At 37.0% G+C, this 22,470-nt stretch overlaps 1 protein-coding gene across 1 annotated transcript in view; it reads left to right on the top strand.

The window, feature by feature from the left end:
* ANKRD31 (ankyrin repeat domain 31) overlaps positions 1-22,470 on the top strand; it is a 130,081-nt gene that overhangs the window by 26,874 nt on the left and 80,737 nt on the right. The window contains exons 7-10 of the mRNA XM_030845913.2: positions 1,730-2,350; positions 4,794-5,065; positions 7,360-7,469; positions 17,232-17,387. Of these exons, the coding sequence (XP_030701773.2) occupies positions 1,730-2,350; positions 4,794-5,065; positions 7,360-7,469; positions 17,232-17,387 (1,159 nt within the window). The remainder of the gene's footprint in view (positions 1-1,729; positions 2,351-4,793; positions 5,066-7,359; positions 7,470-17,231; positions 17,388-22,470) is intronic.

Genomic DNA, 22,470 nt, shown 5'->3' with positions numbered 1-22,470 from the left:
TTATTTATTTATTTATTTATTTTTTTTGCGGTACGCGGGCCTCTCACTGTTGTGGCCTCTCCTGTTGCGGAGCACAGGCTCCAGACACACAGGCTCAGCGGCATGTGGGATCTTCCCAGACCGGGGCACGAACCTGCGTCTGCTGCATCAGCAGGCGGACTCTCAACCACTGCGCCAGCAGCGAAGCACGATTTATAGTTTATTTAATGTCTTATGTATTAATGCCTTCAATCTTAATTTAGGAATTAATTTCCTTTAGGGCAGAGTTCTATATATATATATATATACACACACATATATATACTTTATTAGATCTAAGGCCTTGAATTTAGTAGGTATAAGGACTTCAGATAAGAGGGAGATCTTGAACATGACTTCAAGAATGGATAGGATCCAGTTCTTCAATTCCTTCTAAATTTCTTTTATCTTTCTGAGCAAATTATAGTTTGCATTGCTAATAAATATATCTTATTAAGCTCTGGATGCTATGTACAGAGAATATAAATGGTGGCAGGTAGAAAAGGAAGAGAGGGAGAATAAAATGGTTTTCACTTCCCTTACTCAAATCAAATCATAGTATTAGAGGGCTTACAAGTTACAGTGCATTCTGGAAGAGTGATGTGTCAGTGAAGGTGGATTTGATTTTTAGAAACAGGCAGAAGTCACTGAAACCCATTCTGATATTTAAGGTCAAGCAAATTAACAGTTTTCAATGTTGAAAGAAAGTTTAATGCTTTTAAGTTATTGAGACTGATTTTCTTGAATGGCTTATAAACAATTTTGAAAGCGCTTTCAAAAGAGGAAGTCTAATAATATTTTGATCATTGGAAATATTGTGAGAACAGGTATAACCTATTAAGGTGATGTCTTTGAAGATAATAGCCATTTTGTGTTTTGCAGTTTTGTGTTTTTTGTTTAAAACAACCATAAGTCAGAACCATTGATTTATAGCCAGAGCTTGTAATATTTACATAGAACTGTTTTCATTTCTCCTTTTCTCCTCCCTGACCACCTGTCCTTTGGCCTTTTTACATCACATTTACATATGCTTACAGAGGTGGGGAATAAAAGGAAGGTGAAACTACACCAATTTTGTTCCTGGTTAATTAATAAAATTCAATAGGGATTTTTAGCAAGGGAGAATTTTTCAACTATTAACTGCAGTGAAGTTTTTAGATTATCTGTTGATTTAACTATCCATGTTATCTCTGGTCTTCCCTTAGCCCAGATAATTTAAACTTAGCTGAATAGATAATTTGCCATCTGTAATTATGGCCCGGCCAATTTTACCCTTGGTCTACTATTAAATGTTTAACCATGTGTTCACAGTCATTAGTAATTTGGTATAGGAAAGTAATAAAGAGTATTTTTTTTTTTTTTTTGTGGTACGCGGGCCTCTCACTGCTGTGGCCTCTCGCGTTGCGGAGCACAGGCTCCGGACACGCAGGCCCAGCGGCCACGGCCCACAGGCCCAGCCGCTCCGCGGCACGCGGGATCCTCCCGGACCGGGGCACGAACCCACGTCCCCTGCATCGGCAGGCGGACCCTCAACCACTGCGCCACCAGGGAAGCCCCAATAAAGAGTATTTTTATTTATGGAAGGGAGGAAAGTTGATAAAGCTTTTGGTGGTAACTTAGCAACATGATGAACTAGAAAACTATAACATTTTCATTTTAAACACTTTTTTGTATATGTAATAATGATGTAAATTCTATTTGGAATATACAGGAACTAAGTAGAGACAGAGACTCTCCTGAAATAAGCCTTCTCTCAAGTACTACTATTAAAGAACTTGGTACATTTGCTGTAAAGGAGAACTTGTTAATAGAGCCAGAGAAGGAGCCTAGCAAGGACGTCACATTGACCATGACTTCTGAAGAAACCAAAGATGAAGAAAGCTCTCTTGAAACTTTTGTGTCTATCTTAGAAAAGTTACTGACATCACCAGAAATCACCCAGGAGGAAAGACCGATTAGAATAATGAGTGATTTTCAATGTAAAGAGTTGATGAACCCATTGAGCAATTCTTCGAGTTCCATATCAATACCTTTGACATGTCACAAAGATTTACTAGAAAACTCAAAGGATGATGCATTGCCAGCTGAGTCGTTAGCAGCCTTAAACACGTTGTCAGAAGCCAAGGTGGAACCCAGCTGTCACAGAAAAGAGGGAGATACCAGTCTCAGTGCTGGAAATGAATGTTTAGGAGTGGAGCCCAGTATGTCTCAGACTGATGAAGATTGTACACAAATAGCAGAGGTGAATTTTGAGACTCTTTGTTCTACTCAACCAGTTGAACAAGATTCCAAGTTAGGTGAGCTACAGGACAAGCATCTTTCAGTGCAGCAAGTAAGTGCAAGTATGAGTCTATGATTTTGCCTTTTATAGTGACCTTTAACAAGTCTTCATTGCCCATATACTTTATTTTAAATTCAAACCTTCTACCCAAATACCAGCACTCAGAAGATACTTTTTGACTTTGAAGCATATAGTTACCTTTATTGAGGTTCCCGGGGTAGAGTTTTCAAGGGGTTAAAAGTTAAAATAGATAAGTTTCTCCTCTGAAAACCTGAGAAGATATATCATCATTACATTGCTTATATAGAAGAAGGAAAAAAATTGTTACCAGAATTTTCCCGATTAGCTCAGAAAATCACTATGTCTGCCTAGGTGCAGAGTAGAGATAAGATACCCACATCAGTTTCTAGTTGGAAGTAAAATATATGCAATTGGACTGCCAGGAGAGGGAGAAAATTATGCCTGGCTTCAGTACAACTTGGCATACTGTGTCTGAGGATACTGTCAGGTGACACAGTTCTTGGGTGTAGAATTCCTGGACTATTATGCTTGGAGACCCTGGAGTGGCCTGTCACTTGCCAAGTCCCTTTTTCATGTTGACAATTTTTTTCTTTTTAAAAATAATCTTTATTTTTTCCTGATTATAATAGTAACACATCCTCATTATAAAAAAAAAAAATCAAACATTACAGTAAGAGGAAGTCTCCCACATTCCACTTTCCAGAGATAATCATTGTTAACAGTTTGCTGCATGTCTCCATTTTTTTCTATGCATAATTCTATGTAAGTTTATTTTATATAAATGGGATTATATTATACATAATGCTTTGCAATTTGTTTTTAAAATTTAATAATACATCGTGGTTATCTTTCTGTGTCAACAAAAGTAGCACTACTTAAATCTTTCTACTTGTTGAATGGTATTCCACTCTATGGGTGTGTGTGTGTGTGTGTGTGTGTGTGTGTGTGTGTATAATAATATAATTTATTTAACCAATTCACTAATGATGGTCATTTGGATTTTTTTTTCTTTTCTTTTCTATCCTCCTTCTGGCTATTACCAAAATGCTCCTGTGAACATTTCTTGGAAGATTTAAATAACATTATACTAAGCTCAGGTTATAACATACACACCTGGAATAATACTGCATGCAATTCTGGTCAAAAAATTTCAAAACAGATATAATGATATGTTTAAAAAATCCAGAAAAAGAGAAACTAATCATGGGGATAGGGCATGAAGATTAAGTTAAACATTCCAGGATTCTAATCTAAAAAGAGGTAATATGAGTAAAGTGTAGGAAATTATGACTGGTATTGATAGAGTAAGCATGAACTTAGGAGGTCTTCAAAAAAAAGTCTACTTAGAAGTAGAAAAGAGATTGATTTAGAACAAATCAAAGTAAATACTCTTTTACTTAGCTATAATAAAAATATGAAACTTGTGGGACTTCCCTGGTGGTCCAGTTGTTAAGACTCTGCGCTCCCAATGGAAGCGGCCCGGGTTCGATCCCTGGTCAGGGAACTAGATCCTGCATGCCACAACTAAAGATCCCATATGCCGCAACGAAGATCCCACATGTGGCAACAAAGACCCCGTGTGCTGCAACTAAGACCCGGTGCAGCCAAATAAATAAATATTTTAAATAAAATATGAAACTTGTTATCTTGAGAAGCTTTGCAAGCTGGATATATAAATAAGCTCAAGAAAGGTTTACGTGATATGTATAAAAATATGTATCCCCACAAAAGTTAAATCTATAATGGATTTAAGGGGAAGTTAGAGCCGTTCATGATATACTGCTAACCTTTTAAAATCAATATAATGGAAGTTACATAGTATCTCATCCCACAAATATCACTGTTGCTATCAAATAACAAAATACTAGGCTGAATAGAACACTGATCTGGCCTGGCGTGACAGTACTACTCTTTTTATGTGTCTCTCATCATTTCGTGCTACCCATTTCCTATGAAATTAAAGCACCCAGAGTGACCTTAGGTTTATCCTTGAGTTTTAAGGATGAATATTGATAAAAATAATATTTACTTATGCTTTTCTTGTCTTAGGCTTTTAAATCTGCATTGTCGGGGCTTCCCTGGTGGCGAAGTGGTTGGGAGTCCGCCTGCCGATGCAGGGGACGCGGGTTCGTGCCCCCGTCTGGGAGGATCCCGCATGCCGCGGAGCGGCTGGCCCCGTGGGCCATGGCCGCTGGGCCTTCGCATCCAGAGCCTGCACTCCGCGACGGGAGGGGCCGCAGCGGTGGGGGGGCCCGCATACTGAAAAAAAAAAAAAAATCTGCATTGTCATTTGTTACATTAACTATGATAAAATTTACATTATGTTCACATATGTCTATGGGTTTTTGTATTTCCATCTTATAAGGTATTTTTGTGTAATCAAAGGACAAGATAAAACTTAATTTCTTCTAATTTTATTTTATTTTTTTGCATTGTTGTAATTATTTGTGTATGTATTTACATCTTATTACAGAGTCTAGAAGACCCAAATCCATTTGGATTGCAAACTTTGGTTCATCAAAATGTCACCTCTTGTGATCCACTAAATAATAAGGGAAATTCAAAGCCAGTGGAAAATAGCTCTGACCAGGACACTCCATGTGTGTTAAGGAGATCATCCAGACTGAAAGTAGGCAGAGATGCAAAGCCCACAGCTGACATATATAAGATGCCAGAAAAGATTTTACCCAAAATACTTGGCTGTGAGGATCAAACAAATAATAACTCTTCAACTGAGAATTTCAGGTATGCTACCAACCTAATACATAATTCTGTGTTTGGGACATTAGAGTCAGTGTACCTCTAAGTAAAGAACTTTATTTTTCAGTTTTGTTATTTTATTAATTTTGCAACTTAAAAAAACCCCAGAAAACTCTTTTACTTTCTTTTTTTAAGACAAAATAATGGGAAATTGTTGTATTTTAGCTTAATGCTAATTTTCTTTCTTTAACATCTCTCACCACACATAGTTACAAATTTTTTCTCTTGTGATGAGAACTTTTAAGGTCTACTCTCTTAGCAACTTCTCAAATGTACAATACAGTATTATTAACTATAGTCACCATGCTGTACATTACATCCCCTGGACTTATTTATCTTATAACTGGAAGTTTGTACCTTTTGACCACCTTCACCCATTTCACCCACCCACACCGTCTCCTACCTCCAGAACTAGTCTGTTCTCTGTATCTATTAGTTTAGGGTTTTTGTTTTTTTGATTTTTTGTTTTTTTGTTTTAGATTCCACATGTAAGTGAGATCATACAGTATTTGTCTTTCTCTGACTTATTTCACTTAGCATAATGCTCTCAAGGCCCATTCATGTTCTAGCAAATGGCAGGATTTTTTCTTTTCTGTGGCTGAATACCATTCCATTGTGTGTGTGTGTGTGTGTGTGTGTGTGTGTGTGTGTGTATCACATTTTCTTTATTTATTCATCCATAGATGGATATTTAGGTTGCTTCCATGTCTTGACTATTGTAAGTAAAGCCACAGTACAAATGGGACTGCAGATATTATTTTGAGATAGTGATTTTGTTTCCTTTGGATAAATACCCAGGAGTGGAATTGCTGGATCATATGGTAGTTCTCTTTTTAATTTTTGAGGAATCTCCATACTGTTTTCCGTCGTGGTTGCAGCAATTTACATTCCCACCAGCAGTGCAAGAGGGTTCCCTTTTCTCCACACCCTCTCCAGCATTTATTATTTGTAGACTTTTTGATGATGGCCATTCTGACTGGTGTGGGATGATATCTCATTGTGGTTTTGATTTACATTTCCTTGATGATCAGTGATGCTAAGCACCTTTTCATGTACCTGCTGGCCATTTGAGTGCCTTCTTTGGAAATGTCTTTTTAGTTCCTCTCACGTTTTTTAATCGGATTGCTTTTCTCTTTGCTATTGAGTTGTATGAGTTCTTTATATGTTTTGGATATTAATCCCTTTTCAAGTATATGATGTGCAAATATTTTCTCCCATTTGGTAGGTTGTCTTTTCATTTTGTTGATAGTTTCATTTGCTGTACTGAAACTTTTTAGGTTGATGTAGTCTCATTTCTTTATTTTTGCTTTTGGTGTCAAATCCAAAAAATCATTGCCAAGACTGATGTCAAGGTGCTTACTTATGTTTTTTCCTAGGAGTTCTGTGGTTTCAAGTCTTACTTTCAAGTCTTCAATCCATTTTGAGTTGATTTTTGTATATGGTGTAAGATTGTGATCCAGGGGCTTCCCTGGTGGTGCAGTGGTTGAGAGTCCGCCTGCCAATGCAGGGGACACCGGTTCGTGCCCCGGTCCGGGAAGATCCCACATGCCGCACGGAGCGGCTGGGCCAGTGAGCCATGGCCGCTGAGCCTGTGCATCCGGAGCCTGTGCTCCGCAACAGGACAGGCCACAACAGTGAGAGGCCCACGTACCGCAAAAAAAAAAAAAAAAAAAAAAAAAGATTGTGATCCAGCTTTATTCTCTTGCATTTGGCTGTCCAGTTTTCCCAACACCATTTACTGAAGAGACTGTCCTTTCTCCATTGTATATTCTTGGCTCCTTTGTCATAGATTAATTGACGATATATGGGTAGGTTTATTTTGGGGCTCTCAGAATAGAGAGAACCAAAATAAACCTACCCATATATGCTTTTATGCCAGTATTTTACAGTTTTTGATCAGTGCCATACCACAGGGCAAGTCCTTTTTTTTTGCCTGCCTCTTTTTTCCTAGAAGTTGTGAATAGAGTGGATAGTGGCATGCCAGCATGGGGAGTGAGGGACAGGAGCCTCAGAATACTCACTTATAGGTGACTATCCCTAAAGGAGAGAAACCCATAGGTGGCACAAAGACAAACCATAATGACTGGCATGTCTGTCACAGAATTATCTGCAGTTTACTCAGGAGCCATCTCCATGTTTAAAACTGCTATCCTGCTTGACAACAGCTCAGTAAAATATCTTTGAGTTTTAAAAAAAATTAGTCAAAAATTCGGTATGATTCTTTTTGAACGGTTGTGGAGAACATGATAGTAATTTTAAAAGCACATTTATTTTTCAAGAATGCAGAAGCCTGCTTTAAGGATTGAAGGTAAAGGGAAGACTGTGCATTCATCCAGACTCGAGAGTGGAGAACAGATCAGGAAAAACAGAAAACTTGCAAGGAAAAATGGTGAGGCCTATTTTATTTCTTTATTTCTTTAATAAGTAACTTACAAAAATATAGAATCCTGGTACTAAAAAAGGATTTAGAGATTATATGTCTCAACTTTCTCATTCTACTGATGAGGAAGTTCAGAGAGGTTAAGGATTTTCCCCAGCACTGCACAGCTCATTAGTAGTATAACTAGGATCCTGAACTTCTGCCTCATAGACTGCTATATTTCCTGTACTTTTACTTTTAAGAGAATAGTTTCAGAACCCTTTTCAAATTTAGATATCTGACCTATTTGTGGTGTGACTAACCTAGCATAGGCTTTGGGAAATTATAACCAGAAGAATAAATAGAGGAAATTATTATATATTTAGATGTTATTTCTTTGTTCGTATATATAAAACCCCAAAGAATGAACTAAAAAACTATCAGAAATAATAAGAACCCAGGAGTACTGGTTACAAAATAATAGATGGCGGGACAGTTGGCAGAATTGAAATATGGACTGTAGATTAAAGAATAATATTGTATCAATGTTAAATTTTCTTAATTTAATAATTTGGTTATGTAAGATAGTGTCCTTGCTTTTAGAGAATATGCTCTTAAGTATTACTAAGTAAAGAGGCATGGTGTATGCAAGTTATTCATTATGTGTATATGTGTCTGTGTGCATGTGTATGTATATATAAAGAGGCAGATAGAATGATTTAAGTGGCGGCAAAATGTTAACAATGGGGGAATCCTTTGTTTTATTTTTACAAAACGGAAATTATTTCCAGCTAAAAAGTTTAAAAAATTCAATAAACCAAAAGAAGACAAAAGTAAATACCTTTCATATACATAAGTATTACCCAGTTACAAAATATAAGAGAAGATCCCATTTATAATAGTTACAAAAGAGAGAAAATACCTGCTTATATACCTAATAAGAAATTGCCATACCTGTAAGAAGAAAGTGTAAAAATTATGCTGAGGGACATAAAAAAGGCTTGAATAAATGGAAAGAAGAGCCTTATTCTTGACCATAAAGATTCAGCATTGAAAGAAACTTACTTCTCCCTAAATTATTCTGTAAATGCATGAGAGCTCAATCAAAAACAGATTTTTGTGTATTTGTTAATTTTTCTGTTTTGTTTTGCTTTATAAGGCTGGAGGTTAGCTATGAGAATGATACAAAATTTCAGCTGGAAAAATAAATATAAAAGACTAACAAAATTCTGAAAAATAAAACAAAGGGAGAGTGGAGAGGCAGGAACCTGCTCTACATAATGTGAAAGCAATTAGAAAACAATAGAAGTTAAAATAAGTTGGTATTGGCACAGGAGTAGACAGATAAATCAGTGAAACAGAATAAAGGGTTTAGATGTAGAAGCCAGATACAATGGGAATATGGGGGTAGGTCTGTGATAAATATGGCATCTCAAATTGATGGCAGAAAGAAGGAGTAAATAATAAATAGTGAAAAACACAAACAGTTGGATCCCTATAACATTCCTTATACCAAATTTAATTCCAGTCTGGCCAGAGTTAAAGGAAAAGAAAAGTTCTAGGAGAAAAGACAAGTGAATCTTTTTATAATCTTGGAAAAACCCTTTGTAAAGAACAATTCAAGACCAGAAGCCAGGAGGGAAAAGAATGATAAAACTGACTATATACATTTTTTAAAAATTGTATGGAAAGATATCCTAAAAAAAAAAACAATCATCAAACACAGAAGAAATATTAATAACACATGACAAGGGGTTAATTATACTAGTATGCAGAGAGCTCTTACAAAACAGTAAGGATAAAGAAAAATAGGAGTTCACAGAAAAAAAAAATGTAAATACCTGAAAAGATTAACATCTCACTCATACTTAAAGAAATGCAAATTAACAAGTACAATTTTCACCTAAGAGAATACCAATAAACATTTGAGAATTCCCAGTGGCAAGAATGTGGAAAAAGTAAACAATCTCATGTGTTTTTGGTAAAAGTTTTTTCAGTCTTTTTTTAGGGCAGTTTATTTACATTCATCAGAATTTTAAATCACAATTCTTTTGAATCTGCAATTCTGTTTAAGGGGATTTATTCTATGGCTGTATTTGCTTAAATATGTAAATATATTTTATAAAGATGTTCATTACAGCATTGTTTATTATAATAAAATGACTAGAAACGATCTAAATTAAGTGAATAGTTAACAAATTATAATGTAACCAATGAAATAATATTCAGTCATTTAGGAAGTCAGAAGAATATGTATGTGTTGATAAGGAAAAAAAGGCCATTTTTTTTTTTTTCATGTCATAAGGATGATATTAAATTTCTTGTTGGAAACAGTGCAAGCAAGAAGACAGTGGAGCAGCAGCTTTAAAGTACTAAAATAAATTCTATAGAATTCTATAACTAGAACCTAGAATTCTATACCTAGCAAAATATCTTTCAAAAATGAAGGTGAGGGGAGAGGAACCAAGATGGCGGAGTAGAAGGACGTGTTCTCACTCCCTCTCGTGAGAACACCAGAATCACAACTAGCTGCTGGACAATCATTGACAGGAAGACACTGGAACTCACCAAAAAAGATACCCCACATCCAAAGACAAAGGAGAAGCCACAATGAGACAGTAGGAGGGGCGCAATCAGAGTAAAATCAAATCCCATGACTGCTGGGTGGGTGACTCACAGACTGGAGAACACTTATACCACAGAAGTCCACCCACTGGAGTGAAGGTTCTGAGCCCCACGTCAGGCTTCCCAACCCAGGGGTCCGGCAACGGGAGGAGGAATTCCTAGAGAATCAGACTTTGAAGGCTAGTGGGATTTGATTGCAGGACTTCGACAGGACTGGGGAAAACAGAGACTCCACTCTTGGAGGACATACACAAAGTAGTGTGCGCATCGAGACCCAGGGGAAGGAGCAGTGACCGCAGGGGAGACTGAACCAGACCTGCCTGCTGGTGTTGGGAGGTCTCCTGCAGAGGCGGAGGGTGGCTGTGTCTCACCGTGAGGACAAGGACAGTGTCAGCAGAAGTTCTGGGTAGTACTCCTTGGTGTGAGCCCTCCCAGAGTCTGTCATTAGCCCTACCAAAGAGCCCAGGTAGGCTCCAGTGTTGGGTTGCCTCAGGCCAAACAACCAACAGGGAGGGAACCCAGCCCCACCCATCACCAGTCAAGTGGATTAAAGTTTTACTGAGCACTGCCCACCAGAGCAACAGTCAACTCTACCCACCACCAGTCCCTCCCATCAGGAAATTTGCACAAGCCTCTTAGATAGCCTCATCCACCAGAGGGCAGACAGCAGAAGCAAGAAGAACTACAATCCTGCAGCCTGTGGAACAAAAACCACATTCACAGAAAGATAGACAAAATGAAAAGGCAGAGGGCTATGTACCAGATGAAGGAACAAGATAAAACCCCAGAAAAACAACTCAATGAAGTGGAGATAGGCAACCTTCCAGAAAAAGAATTCAGAATAATGATAGTGAAAATGATCCAGGACCTCGGAAAAAGAATGGAGGCAAAGATGGAGAAGATGCAAGAAATGTTTAACAAAGACCTAGAAGAATTAAAGAACAAACAAACAGAGATGAACAATACAATAACTGAAATGAAAACTACACTGGAAGGAATCAATAGCAGAATAACTGCGACAGAAGAACAGATAAGTGACCTGGAAGACAGAATTGTGGAATTCACTGCTGCAGAACAGAATAAAGAAAAAGGAATGAAAAAAAATGAAGACAGCCTAAGAGACTTCTGGGACAACATTAAATGCAACAACATTTGCATTATAGGGGTCCCAGAAGGAGAAGAGAGAGAGAAAGGCCCCAAGAAAATATTTGAAGAGATTATATTCAAAACTTCCCTAACATGGGAAAGGAAATAGCCACCCAAGTCCAGGAAACGCAGCAAGTCCCATACAGGATAAACCCCAAGGAGAAACACACCGAGACACAGAGTAATCAAATTGGCAAAAATTAAGGCAAAGAAAAATTATTGAAAGCAGCAAGGGAAAAATGACAACATACAAGAGAACTCTCATAAGGTTAACAGCTGATTTCTCAGCAGAAACTCTACAAGCCAGGAGGGAGTAGCATGATATATTTAAAGTGATGAAAGGGAAGAACCTACAACCAAGATTACTCTACCTGGCAAGGATCTCATTCAGGTTCGATGGAGAAATCAAAAGCTTTACCGACAAGCAAAAGCGAAGAGAATTCAGCACCACCAAACCAGCTCTTCAACAAATGCTAAAGGAACTTCTCTAAGTGGGAAACACAAGAGAAGAAAAGGACCTACAAAAACAAACCCAAAACAATTAAGAAAATGGTAATAGGAACATACATATCGATAATTAACTTGAACGTGAATGGATTAAATGCTCCAAGCAAAAGACACAGGCCTGCTGAATGGATACAAAAACAAGACCCATCTATATGCTGTCTACAAGAGACCCACTTCAGACCTAGGGACACATACAGACTGAAAGTGAGCGGTTGGAAAAAGATATTCCATGCAAATGGAAATCAAAAGAAAGCTGGAGTAGCAATACTCATATCAGATAAAATAGACTTTAAAATAAAGAATGTTACAAGAGACAAGGAAGGCCACTACATAATGATCAAGGGATCAATCCAAGAAGAAGATATAACAATTATAAATACATATGCACCCAACATAGGAGCACCTCAATACATAAGGCAGATGCTAACAGCTGTGAAAGAGGAAATCGACAGTAACACAATAATGGTGGGGGACTTTAACACCTCACTTAAACCAATGGACAGATCATCCAAAATGAAAATAAATAAGGAAACAGAAGCTTTAACTGACACAAAAGACCAGATAAATTTAAGTGATATTTATAGGACATTCCATCCAAGAACAGCAGATCACACTTTCTTCTCAAGTGCACACAGAACATTCTCCAGGATAGATCACATCTTGGGTCACAAAGTAAGCCTCAGTAAATTTAAGAAAATTGAAATCATATCAAACATCTTTTCTGACCACAACGCTATGAGATTAGAAATGAATTACAGGGAAAAAAATGTAAAAACCACAAACACATGGAGGATAAACAATACGTTACTAAATAACCAAGAGATGGCTGAGGAGATTAAAAAATACCTAGAGACAAATGACAATGAAAACACGATGATCCAAAACCTATGGGATGCAGCAAAAGCAGTTCTAAGAGGGAAGTTTATAGCTACACAAGCGTACCTCAAGAAACAAGAAAAATCTCAAATAAACAATCTATCCTTACACCTAAAGGACCTAGAGAAAGAAGAGCAAGCAAAACTCAAAGTTAGCAGAAGGAAAGAAATCATAAAGATCAGAGCAGAAATAAATGAAATAGAAACAAAGAAAACAATAGCAAAGATCAATAAAACTAAAAGCTGGTTCTTTGAGAAGATAAACAAAATTGATAAACCATTAGCCAGACTCATCAAGAAAAAGAGGGAGAGGACTCAAATCAGTAAAATTAGAAATGAAAAAGAAGTTACAACAGACACTGCAGAAATACAAAGCATCCTAAGAGACTACTACAAGCAACTCTATGCCAATAAAATGGGCAACCTGGAAGAAATGGACAAATTCTTAGAAAGGTATAACCTTCCAAGACTGAACCAGGAAGATATAGAAAATATGAACAGACTAATCACAAGTAATGAAGTTGAAACTGTAATAAAAATCTTCCAACACACAGAAGTCCAAGACCAGATGGCTTCACAGGTGAATTCTATCAAACATTTAGGGAAGAGCTAACACCCATCCTTCTCAAACTCTTTCCAAAAATTGCAGAGGAAGGAACACTCCCAAACTCATTCTATGAGGCCACCATCACCCTGATACCAAAACCAGACAAAGATACTACAAAAAAAGAAAATTACAGAGCAGTATCACTGATGAATATAGATGCAAAAATCCTCAACAAAATACTACACATTAAAAGGATTAACAACAACACATTAAAAGGATCATACACCATGATCAAGTGGGATTTATCCCAGGGATGCAAGGATTCTTCAATATATGCAAATCAATCAATGTGATACACCATATTAACAAATTGAAGAATAAAAACCATATGATCATCTCAATAGATGCAGAAAAAGCTTTTGACAAAATTCAACACCTATTTAGGACAAAAACTCTCCAGAAAGTGAACACAGAGGGAACCTACCTCAACATAATAAAGGCCATATATGACAAACCCACAGCAAACATCATTCTCAATGGTGAAAAACTGAAAGCATTTCCTCTGAGATTAGGAAGAAGACAAGGATGTCCACTCTCGCCACTATTATTCAACATAGTTTTGGAAGTCCTAGCCACGGCAATCAGAGAAGAAAAAGAAATAAAAGGAATACAAACTGGAAAAGAAGAAGTAAAACTGTCACTGTTTGCAGATGACAGGATACATAGAGAATCCTAAAAATGCCACCAGAAAACTACTAGAGCTAATCAATGAATTTGGTAAAGTTGCAGGACACAAAATTAATACACAGAAATCTCTTGCATTCCTATACACTAATGATGAAAAATCTGAAAGAGAAATTAAGGAAACACTCCCATTTACCATTGCAACAAAAAAATAAAATACCTAGGAATAAACCTACCTTGGGTGACAAAAGACCTCTATGCAGAAAACTGTAAGACACTGATGAAAGAAATTAAAGATGATACCAACAGATGGAGAGATATACCATGTTCTTGGATTGGAAGAATCAATATTGTGAAAATGACTATACTACCCAAAGCAATCTAGAGATTCAGTACAATCCCTATCAAATTACCAATGGCATTTTTTACAGAACTAGAACAAAAAATTTCCATTACATTACATTTGAAAATCAATCACTGTAATTTGTTATATTAATAAGTTAAAAAAGAAAAACCATATGATCATTTTAGTAGATGATGCAAAGAAAGATTTTGACAACACCTAACATCCATTACTGATGAAAACTCTCAGCAGACTCAGAATAGAGGGGAACTTGGTTAATCTGACAAAGGGCATCTACAAAAAAAATACACAGCTGTCATACTTAATGGTGAAAGAGTGAATGCTTTCCCCCTAAGATCAGAAATAAGACAGGGATGTCTGTTCCCACCACTTCCGTTGATCATTGTACCGGAGTCCTAGTCAGTACAGTCAGGAAGAAAAACAAATAAAAGGCATCCATGTTGGAAAAGAAGAAGTAAAACAGTCTTTAGTCACAAGTGACATAATCGTCTGTATAGAAAATCTGATGGAATCTACAATAAAAGCAACTGTAAGTGAGTTTAGCAAAGTTGCAAGATACAAGATCAATATACAGATATTAATTATATTTCTGTATTCTAGCAACAAACAATTAGAAAGTGAAATATGAAAACCAAACAATTAGGAAGTGAAATTTATGCCACAGTTACAAAGAATGTGAAATAAAGATAAAATTTAGCAAAAGATGTAAAAGACAGGTACACTGAAACCTACAAAATATTAAACAGAGAAAACACAGGAAATTTGATGGAGAGAAATGGAGAGAGATTGAGTCAGAAGACAATATTATTAAGATGTTATTTCTACTCAGGTATATTTATGGATTCTACACAATCTCAATCAAAATTCCTGTAGGATTTTCTTGTAGAAATGCCAAAGCTGGTTCTAAAATTCATATGGAATGCAAAGAATCTAGAATAGTAAGACAGCTCTGATAAAGAACAAAGTTAAAGGGCTAACATTACCTGATTTCAAGAATTATTATATGGCTTAATCAAAACAGCATGATATTCGCATCAAGATAGGGAAATAGGTCCATGGAAGGAGACGGGAGTTCAGAAATAAACCCTGAGTTTTGACAAAGGCACAAGGCCTTTGTAGTGGAAAACAATTGTATATCCATATGCAGCAGAATGTTATTCAGTGTCATTCTGTGTATTTTAAGAGTGTTGATTTTTGTTTTGGCCAACAAGTTACCTGAAGATCAGTTTGATCCTTTCAACACTTTTTTAAAAACCTTGTTAGGCAGGTCTAGTGTAGGCCTTACTCTAGGTCTAGTTTAGCTCTGCTATTAAGACATGACCCATTAAAGGTCTCTCTCAATGTTCCAGTAGTTCAGCAAGGTCTCTCCTCAGCCTGGCAGGAATGTGAATGTCTCCCAGCCTGTGTGATCTCTGATGGTTGTTAATTTATAGTTCCTGGGTAATTGTTCTTGCCCAACCTCATGAAGATTCACCCCACGCATGAGCAGTTCAGTATTCAGATAATGACTCAAGGAGCCCTTTGTATAGATTTCTGGTGCCTTTTCTCTATGCTCTCATCTCTGGTGCCCTGCCCTGTAAATTCTGTTCACCCCAGCCTCCCCAGACTCTGACCTCTGTCTCCTTAGCTCAGCAGAATCACCTTGCTATGCTGGTGCTATACTCTGAAAAGCCTCCAGACAAGAAGCTGGAGTGAGTGACCTTAGGGCTCACTTCACTGTTTGTCTTCACTCAGGGAAGTCAAATAGGTCTGAACTACCTGTTTTCCAATGTCTGAATAAAGGGTCTTTTTCCCCCATATATTTTGTTTAATATTCTAGTTGTTTACAATGGGAGGGCAAGTCACAGCAGTTATTTAGTCATGACTAGAAGTGAATGTCTTTCACAACTTAGTTTTCATTGAAAATTTTTGTATTCTTAATTTGTTATTTTTAATAAATTGCTTATTTATAATAGCGGGTACAACTGGAAAAGACAGATCTGGGAGTAAAGACTTGATTTTTGCATATAGTTTATCTGGTGGGAGCAGAATGCTTTGTAGTCTGGGGTGGGGGAAGGCAGGCTCAGGTGTTCAGCAGTTGGTTTGTTTTACAGTGGAACTGAATGGAGAGAATCAAATAAAAACAAAGCAGTTAAATTGTGGTCCATTAAGAAACCTGTTGCAGTACTCAGTTACCTTTCGGAGGTTTCAGGATGGGGCAGGTTATTTAGATGAACCTGGAAAAGCTATCACCAAAGTTCCTCTGAGGGAATTCCCTGGCGGTCCAGTGGTTAGGACTCTGCGCTCTCACTGCTGAGGGCCCGGGTTCAATCCCACAAGCTGGGCGGTGCGCCAAAGGAAAGAAAAGCTGTTCTGAAATTCAGGAAAACCAAATGAGTATTATCTGTAAAAACTGACAGGATTTGGATTATCTAGATGAGGAGTTTAGGAGGCACAGGGGAGAAATGATACTTGGTATATATAACCTGGAAAACTATTTTAATTGTGTATTTCCCAGGTTAGGAAATCAAAACTATTATACTGCTCAAGACCAAGCTTTATTTAAGTTCATGACAATTATTTTTAGTAAAGAAAGAAAATTTAGCATTCTCTTTTCTGGTCTTGCTGGGGTTAATTTTTGTATCTTCCTTATATACTTCTGAGATTTTCTCCTCATGGTTTTATAAGACATTTTGGTATTTAATATTTTGTTAGGTTTAATAACATCTAATTCTGGATTTAAATAATACCTTTCACCAGAACTTTTAAGAAAATAATCCATTAGTCTTCTCATACATGCACCTTTCCTAGAGTTTCAATCAATATAAACTGCTTACATGATTTATAATTTACTCAAATATTTCAAACTAATGACATTTGTCTTTTTCATCTTTTTGCATGTAGATACCATTATAGTTGGGTTAATGGAAGAAATACTCCTCCATAATGTAATATGCTCTATTCCAGAATGTTGACGGGATTCATTCTGTTACTTATATTCCTCTTGATTTTCAAATAAGGATTATTAATTTTTTTGTTTTCTTTTGTTCATGCCCTCATTTCAGAAAAAATGAAGTTGAATAAAGTATCTCGTTGTAACATTAACCGTAGAAACATCTTTGGAGAGAACTTACTGTATAAAGCTGCTCTGAACAATGACGCTAATCTTGTTCATCATTATATGAAGAAAGGTGGAGATGTTAATCAGCCAAGTTATGCTGGTAGGCTGTGGTTACCACTTACAGTTATCTTAAGAGTGGTTTGTAGTTTCAGCTGAGTCACTACTATGTAAGTATGGCAAAGTAGGCCTAAGGCAAGTCTCAAACAGAAAGCTTCCAGGTAATTTTTCTACTTAGGCAGTGCTTCACCATCATCTCCCAGGGAAGTGGTAAGATAGGGGGGGAGAGGCAGGAGAAGAACATTACATTTCACCTTCAAAGATTATGCCTGCCTTCAAAGGTTATGCCTTCAAAGGCCCACTGCACCAGGTGGGCCATGTGCAGTAGCATTACACAGAAGGATGGGGTTCCTGGGGCTGGCTTGCTGGCTTTGTGTGGGCATTTTTACTATGAGACTCAGCTTTTAATGGAAGAGAAGTGAGGTTCAAAGCTGAAAGAAGCTGATGGTACATTGAGCTTCAGGGAAAATTGATGATAAAATGGTAGGTGTACAGCAAGGACAATTGCCAGGGAAATGGAGAGAACAGACTATGAGGTAGAGAGGGTGGGGCAGGAAGCTCAGAAAGAACAGTCTTTCTGCAAGGCTAGGTCTCTGTACAGTCTTCCTGTGGGGAGAACCTGATACGTTCTCCTGGAGAGGAATGATTCCTTAAAGGCACGTAAGTACTTAAAACACTGAGCAGCACTGTGTCCATACTTTTACTGTTGTTTCTAGACTTTCTCGGTATATGAAACAATGCACAAAGTCTTATGGTACACAGAGATCAGCAGCACGATCCATGGACAAGCAGGTGATTACAAGTGCACGCCCAGTACTTACTTTAGCAGCACCTGGATTTATACTATAATCAAGGTTTTAAAGACTATTATTCTAAGTCTCACACCCAGTTCATCCATTATGGTCTTATAGCTCTCAACCTTGGATCCTTACTTGCTAGCCAGAGCACTTGCTCCTTTGATTTTGAGAAATACATGGTTCTTTCTCTTAGTCTCTATGTGCTCCTTTAGTTTAGGAGTAGTTCTACATGCCAATAACTGCACTTTATGGATTTCCCAAGCATCAATCTTAACATGTTTCTTTTCATTAACCTTTTTTTCTGTGCCATCACTAACATCCCCAGTTGCTATTCCCTGCTTGTCTTTGGCCAGGCAGTGACCTTCTCCTCACTTCCCTAGGTACTTCTGTGACCTTCATGAATTCTTTATCCTTCCATATTTTCCAGACTTTTTGAACTCTCTTGTTTTCTATTTTTCCTTCTCAATTTGCATCTTAATCTGACCTTTACTACTTCTGGCTACCACATCCCACAGAATTGCAGAGGGCAGTGTTTGCAAAGGGTTGTCCATAAGCCATTTTCGTAAGAGTCACTTAAAATATTGGTTCAAAATGCAACCTTTACTTCACCCTCCCAAAGCACACACACACACAAAATCACTCAAAATCACAATCAAAATCTGTAGGTTAAAATCTGGAAATCAAGTTCCCTAGATGATATTTATTCTCATTAATGTTCAAGAACTACTGACAAGAGGTGTATGGCCTCCATATAATTCAATGTAGTGAGCTTTTACCGTATGCCTCCTCTGTGCCAGATACTATGAAAACAAAAAGATAAACAGTATCTGCTAGGAAGGTTTAAATAAATTTATTTTGTGAGATAATCCAATAAAGGCTTAAGTGCCTTTTGAGGAATTAACAAAACGTTATAGTAACAGACCAATGGTCTTTTTATAGATAACATTTGCATTTTTAAGTCCTCATTTACATTTTGTGATATCTTTGATTTAAAAAACCAATTTCAATAATTCTTTACCTATCAAAACCAAGGGTGACAACCATGAAGTAGCCTGAAAATAAATTCTGAATACCTAAAATAGATCTAATAAAGCTTCTTTGCTAAAACTCTGTCAGATCAATGACTTGAGCATTATTTTACACAGAATCCTATCTGATTCCTAAGCCTATGACACATTAGAACTGAAAAGAAAGGTTGGCTTAGGTCAGGATATTGATAATAGCAAGAAGTTTAAGCCAACAGCAAGGCAAGAGACATAAAAAATGAGAGGCAAAATTGTTGAGGACTGTAATGAAGAGAGTGCACTTTATATCTCTGTGGGTGTTAACAATTGCTGCATTAGATCATATAACTAATATTATTATGATCTTGAATCTTTTTAAACAAATGCGTTAAATTATATTGTCTTCATAGGAAATTTACATTCTTATAAACCTTTGAAGAAATTTCCTCCAAGATACTTACATTTTTAAAAAGAAAAATCTATGTTGTTTAAGGATCTCCCAACCTGCAGTTTGGGGAGATAATAAAAGATCTGTTATAAAATGTACTCCATCTTTATTTACAAGGAGTGGTTTTACAACACAGAAGGAGTAAGCCTTAGGAGAAGGGAAATTCTTTGTTACATTTGATTTCTTTCTGGAATATGTAGCCCTTTATGTGGTCTAGAGTAGCTCTCTGCAGAATAAAGGTTCCTCTGGCTTTGCTGCTGCTGGGAATTTCTTTCAACCCTGGAACTGATACTGTTCATCACTGGGTCCTCCTTGCTTACTTAGGTCACACTTAAAGTAGCATTCATTTTCAGCCTCCCTCCCCAAAACCCCATCATTTACTATGAATTGCTCACATGTACTTTGTTTTCTTTGGGAATTTTCTGAAGTAAATTTAGTGTATGAGACTGGCTTTTTCTTGGAAGCCAGACAGTTGCTTTACATTTACCTTATCTTTTAGTCATTCTGAGCTCAGGGAAAACAAACATCTTTTGTTATGGTTATTTTCTCATTCCTGTAGCAGCCATTTCTGTCCCCTTTAGGAAACTAATTTTTATTGTAGTTTAAGCAAAACCTAAATAAGGAAAGGAAGTTTCCTAGAAGGAAAATCATCATCTGCATTCCAAAGTTAATAACTTTTGGATTTCTGATACTTCATTTTTCATCCCACCAAACCTAGACTGTGGCAAATAATCAAGTTAACCAGTGTATATTATCAGTAAGCAAATATCCACTGGTTTACAGGTCCCAGAACCTAAATAGCAATTAGTTCACGCTTTTTATTGGAGACAGTACTTTGGGGGAAGAGCGTTTTTATATTATTTTTTAAAAAATAGATCTTAAATAGTTATCTTCCGAAAGTTCACGTTTATTTGAAAATTTTTATGAAATTATGAAAAATTTCAAACATACAGAAAAGTTGAAAGAATTGAACAGTGAACATCCATATACCTAATTTCTAGATTCTCCATATTTGTTTTTGTTACATACTTATTGTACAGGGAAACACTCATGTGTTTCTCCTCTATTCACACCCAGATATGTGGGTTTTCCACACATTGAACAATTCTTCCACACCGGCTGGGTATCCTGCAATTCAATTCAATTCTGACACTAGACGTTGTTAGTGTAGACTCCACAGATTAAGACATCAGTCCCATGAGGCTGACCCCCACTTCAGATGCCAATCACAAGTAGGAGATCACCAGGTTACCCACAGGTTTCATTCACCTTGGCTACAAACTGGGGGTTACCATGACCCATTTCTTGGATTTGATCATTTCCTAGAACAGCTCATGGACTCAGGGAAACACTTAACTTATATTTACCAGTTTATTATATAATAAAGCATATGATTAAGGATACAGATGAAAAGCCAGCTGAAAAGGGTACATAAGGTGAGGTCTGGAAGGGTCCGAAACACAGGAAATTCTGTCTCCATGGAATTGGGGTGTGCTGTCCTCTCAGCATTCAGATGTGTTCACCAACCTGGATAAGCTCTCCAAACCCCATACTTTGGGGATTTTTATGGAGACTTCATCACATAGGCATGATGGATTATTAAATCCATTTCTAGCCCCTCTCTCCTTTCTGAAGAACAGAGGCAGACCTGAAAGTTCCAGCTTCTAATTATGACTTGGTCTTTCTGGTGACCAGCCTCATCTATGAGCCCACCAAAACTTGCCTCATTGGAACAAAATACACTTATATCTCCCAGGAAATTCCAAGGGATTTTAGGAGCTCTGAGACAGATTCTCCTATCATTCAGGAAATGACAAAGGTCTTGGAAATTCTGTATCAGGAACTAGGGTCAAAGACTATAAGGACGAAAGATCATCCTGCCACCCCTGTTTACAAGGGTTTTAGGAGCTCTGTGTTAGGAACCAGGGGGCAGAGGCCAGTATACATATTTTTTATTTTTTAAATTATTCTTTCAACTCCAACATGGCTTTCTCAAACAATTATTTCTTTATTATTTTTAAAAATTGAAGTTTAGTTGATTTACAATATTATGTTAGTTTCAGGTATACAACATAGTGATGCAATATTTTTATATGTTATACTCCATTTAAAGTTAATACAAAATAATGGCTATATTTCCCAGTCCTGTACAATATTTCCATATTGCTTATGTATTTTGTACATAGTAGATTGTGTCTCAGTAGATTGTGTCTCTTAATTCCCTACCCCTTTCTTGCCCCTCCCCACTTCCCTCTATCCACTGGTAGCCATTAGTTTTTACTCTATATGTGTAAGTCTGTTTCTGTTTTGTTATATACATTTCTTTTTAATTTTTAGATTTCACACATGTCATAACATATAGTATTTGTCTTTCTCTGTCGTATTTCGCTAAGCATAGTACTCTCTAGGTCCATCCACATTGTTGCAAATGACAGATTCCATTCTTTTTTATGGCTGAATAATATTCCTGTGTGTGTGTGTGTGTGTGTGTGTGTACCACATCTTCTTTTTCTGTTCATCATTGTTGGGCACTTAAGTTGCTTCCAAATCTTGACTACTTGTAAATAATGCTGCTGTGAACGTTGGGGTGCATGTATCTTCAAATTAGTGTTTTCATTTTCTTCATATACATACCTAGCAGTAGAATTGCTGGATCATAAGGTAGTTCTGTTTTTTGGTTTTTGAGGAACTTCCATACAGTTTTCCATAGTGGCTGTACCAATTTACATTTCCACCAACAGTGTACAAGGGTTCTCTTTTCTCTGCTTCCTCACCAGCCTTTGTTATTTGCAGACTTTTTGATGATAGCCATTTTGACAGTTGTGAGGTGATATCTCATTGTGGTTTTGATTTTCATTTCTCTGATAATTTTTCATT

Source organism: Globicephala melas, chromosome 3 (assembly GCF_963455315.2).
Source record: "Globicephala melas chromosome 3, mGloMel1.2, whole genome shotgun sequence".
NCBI lineage: Eukaryota > Metazoa > Chordata > Mammalia > Artiodactyla > Delphinidae > Globicephala > Globicephala melas.
Note: the sequence above shows the minus strand (reverse complement) of the source record. Positions and strands in the feature narration are given on the sequence as shown.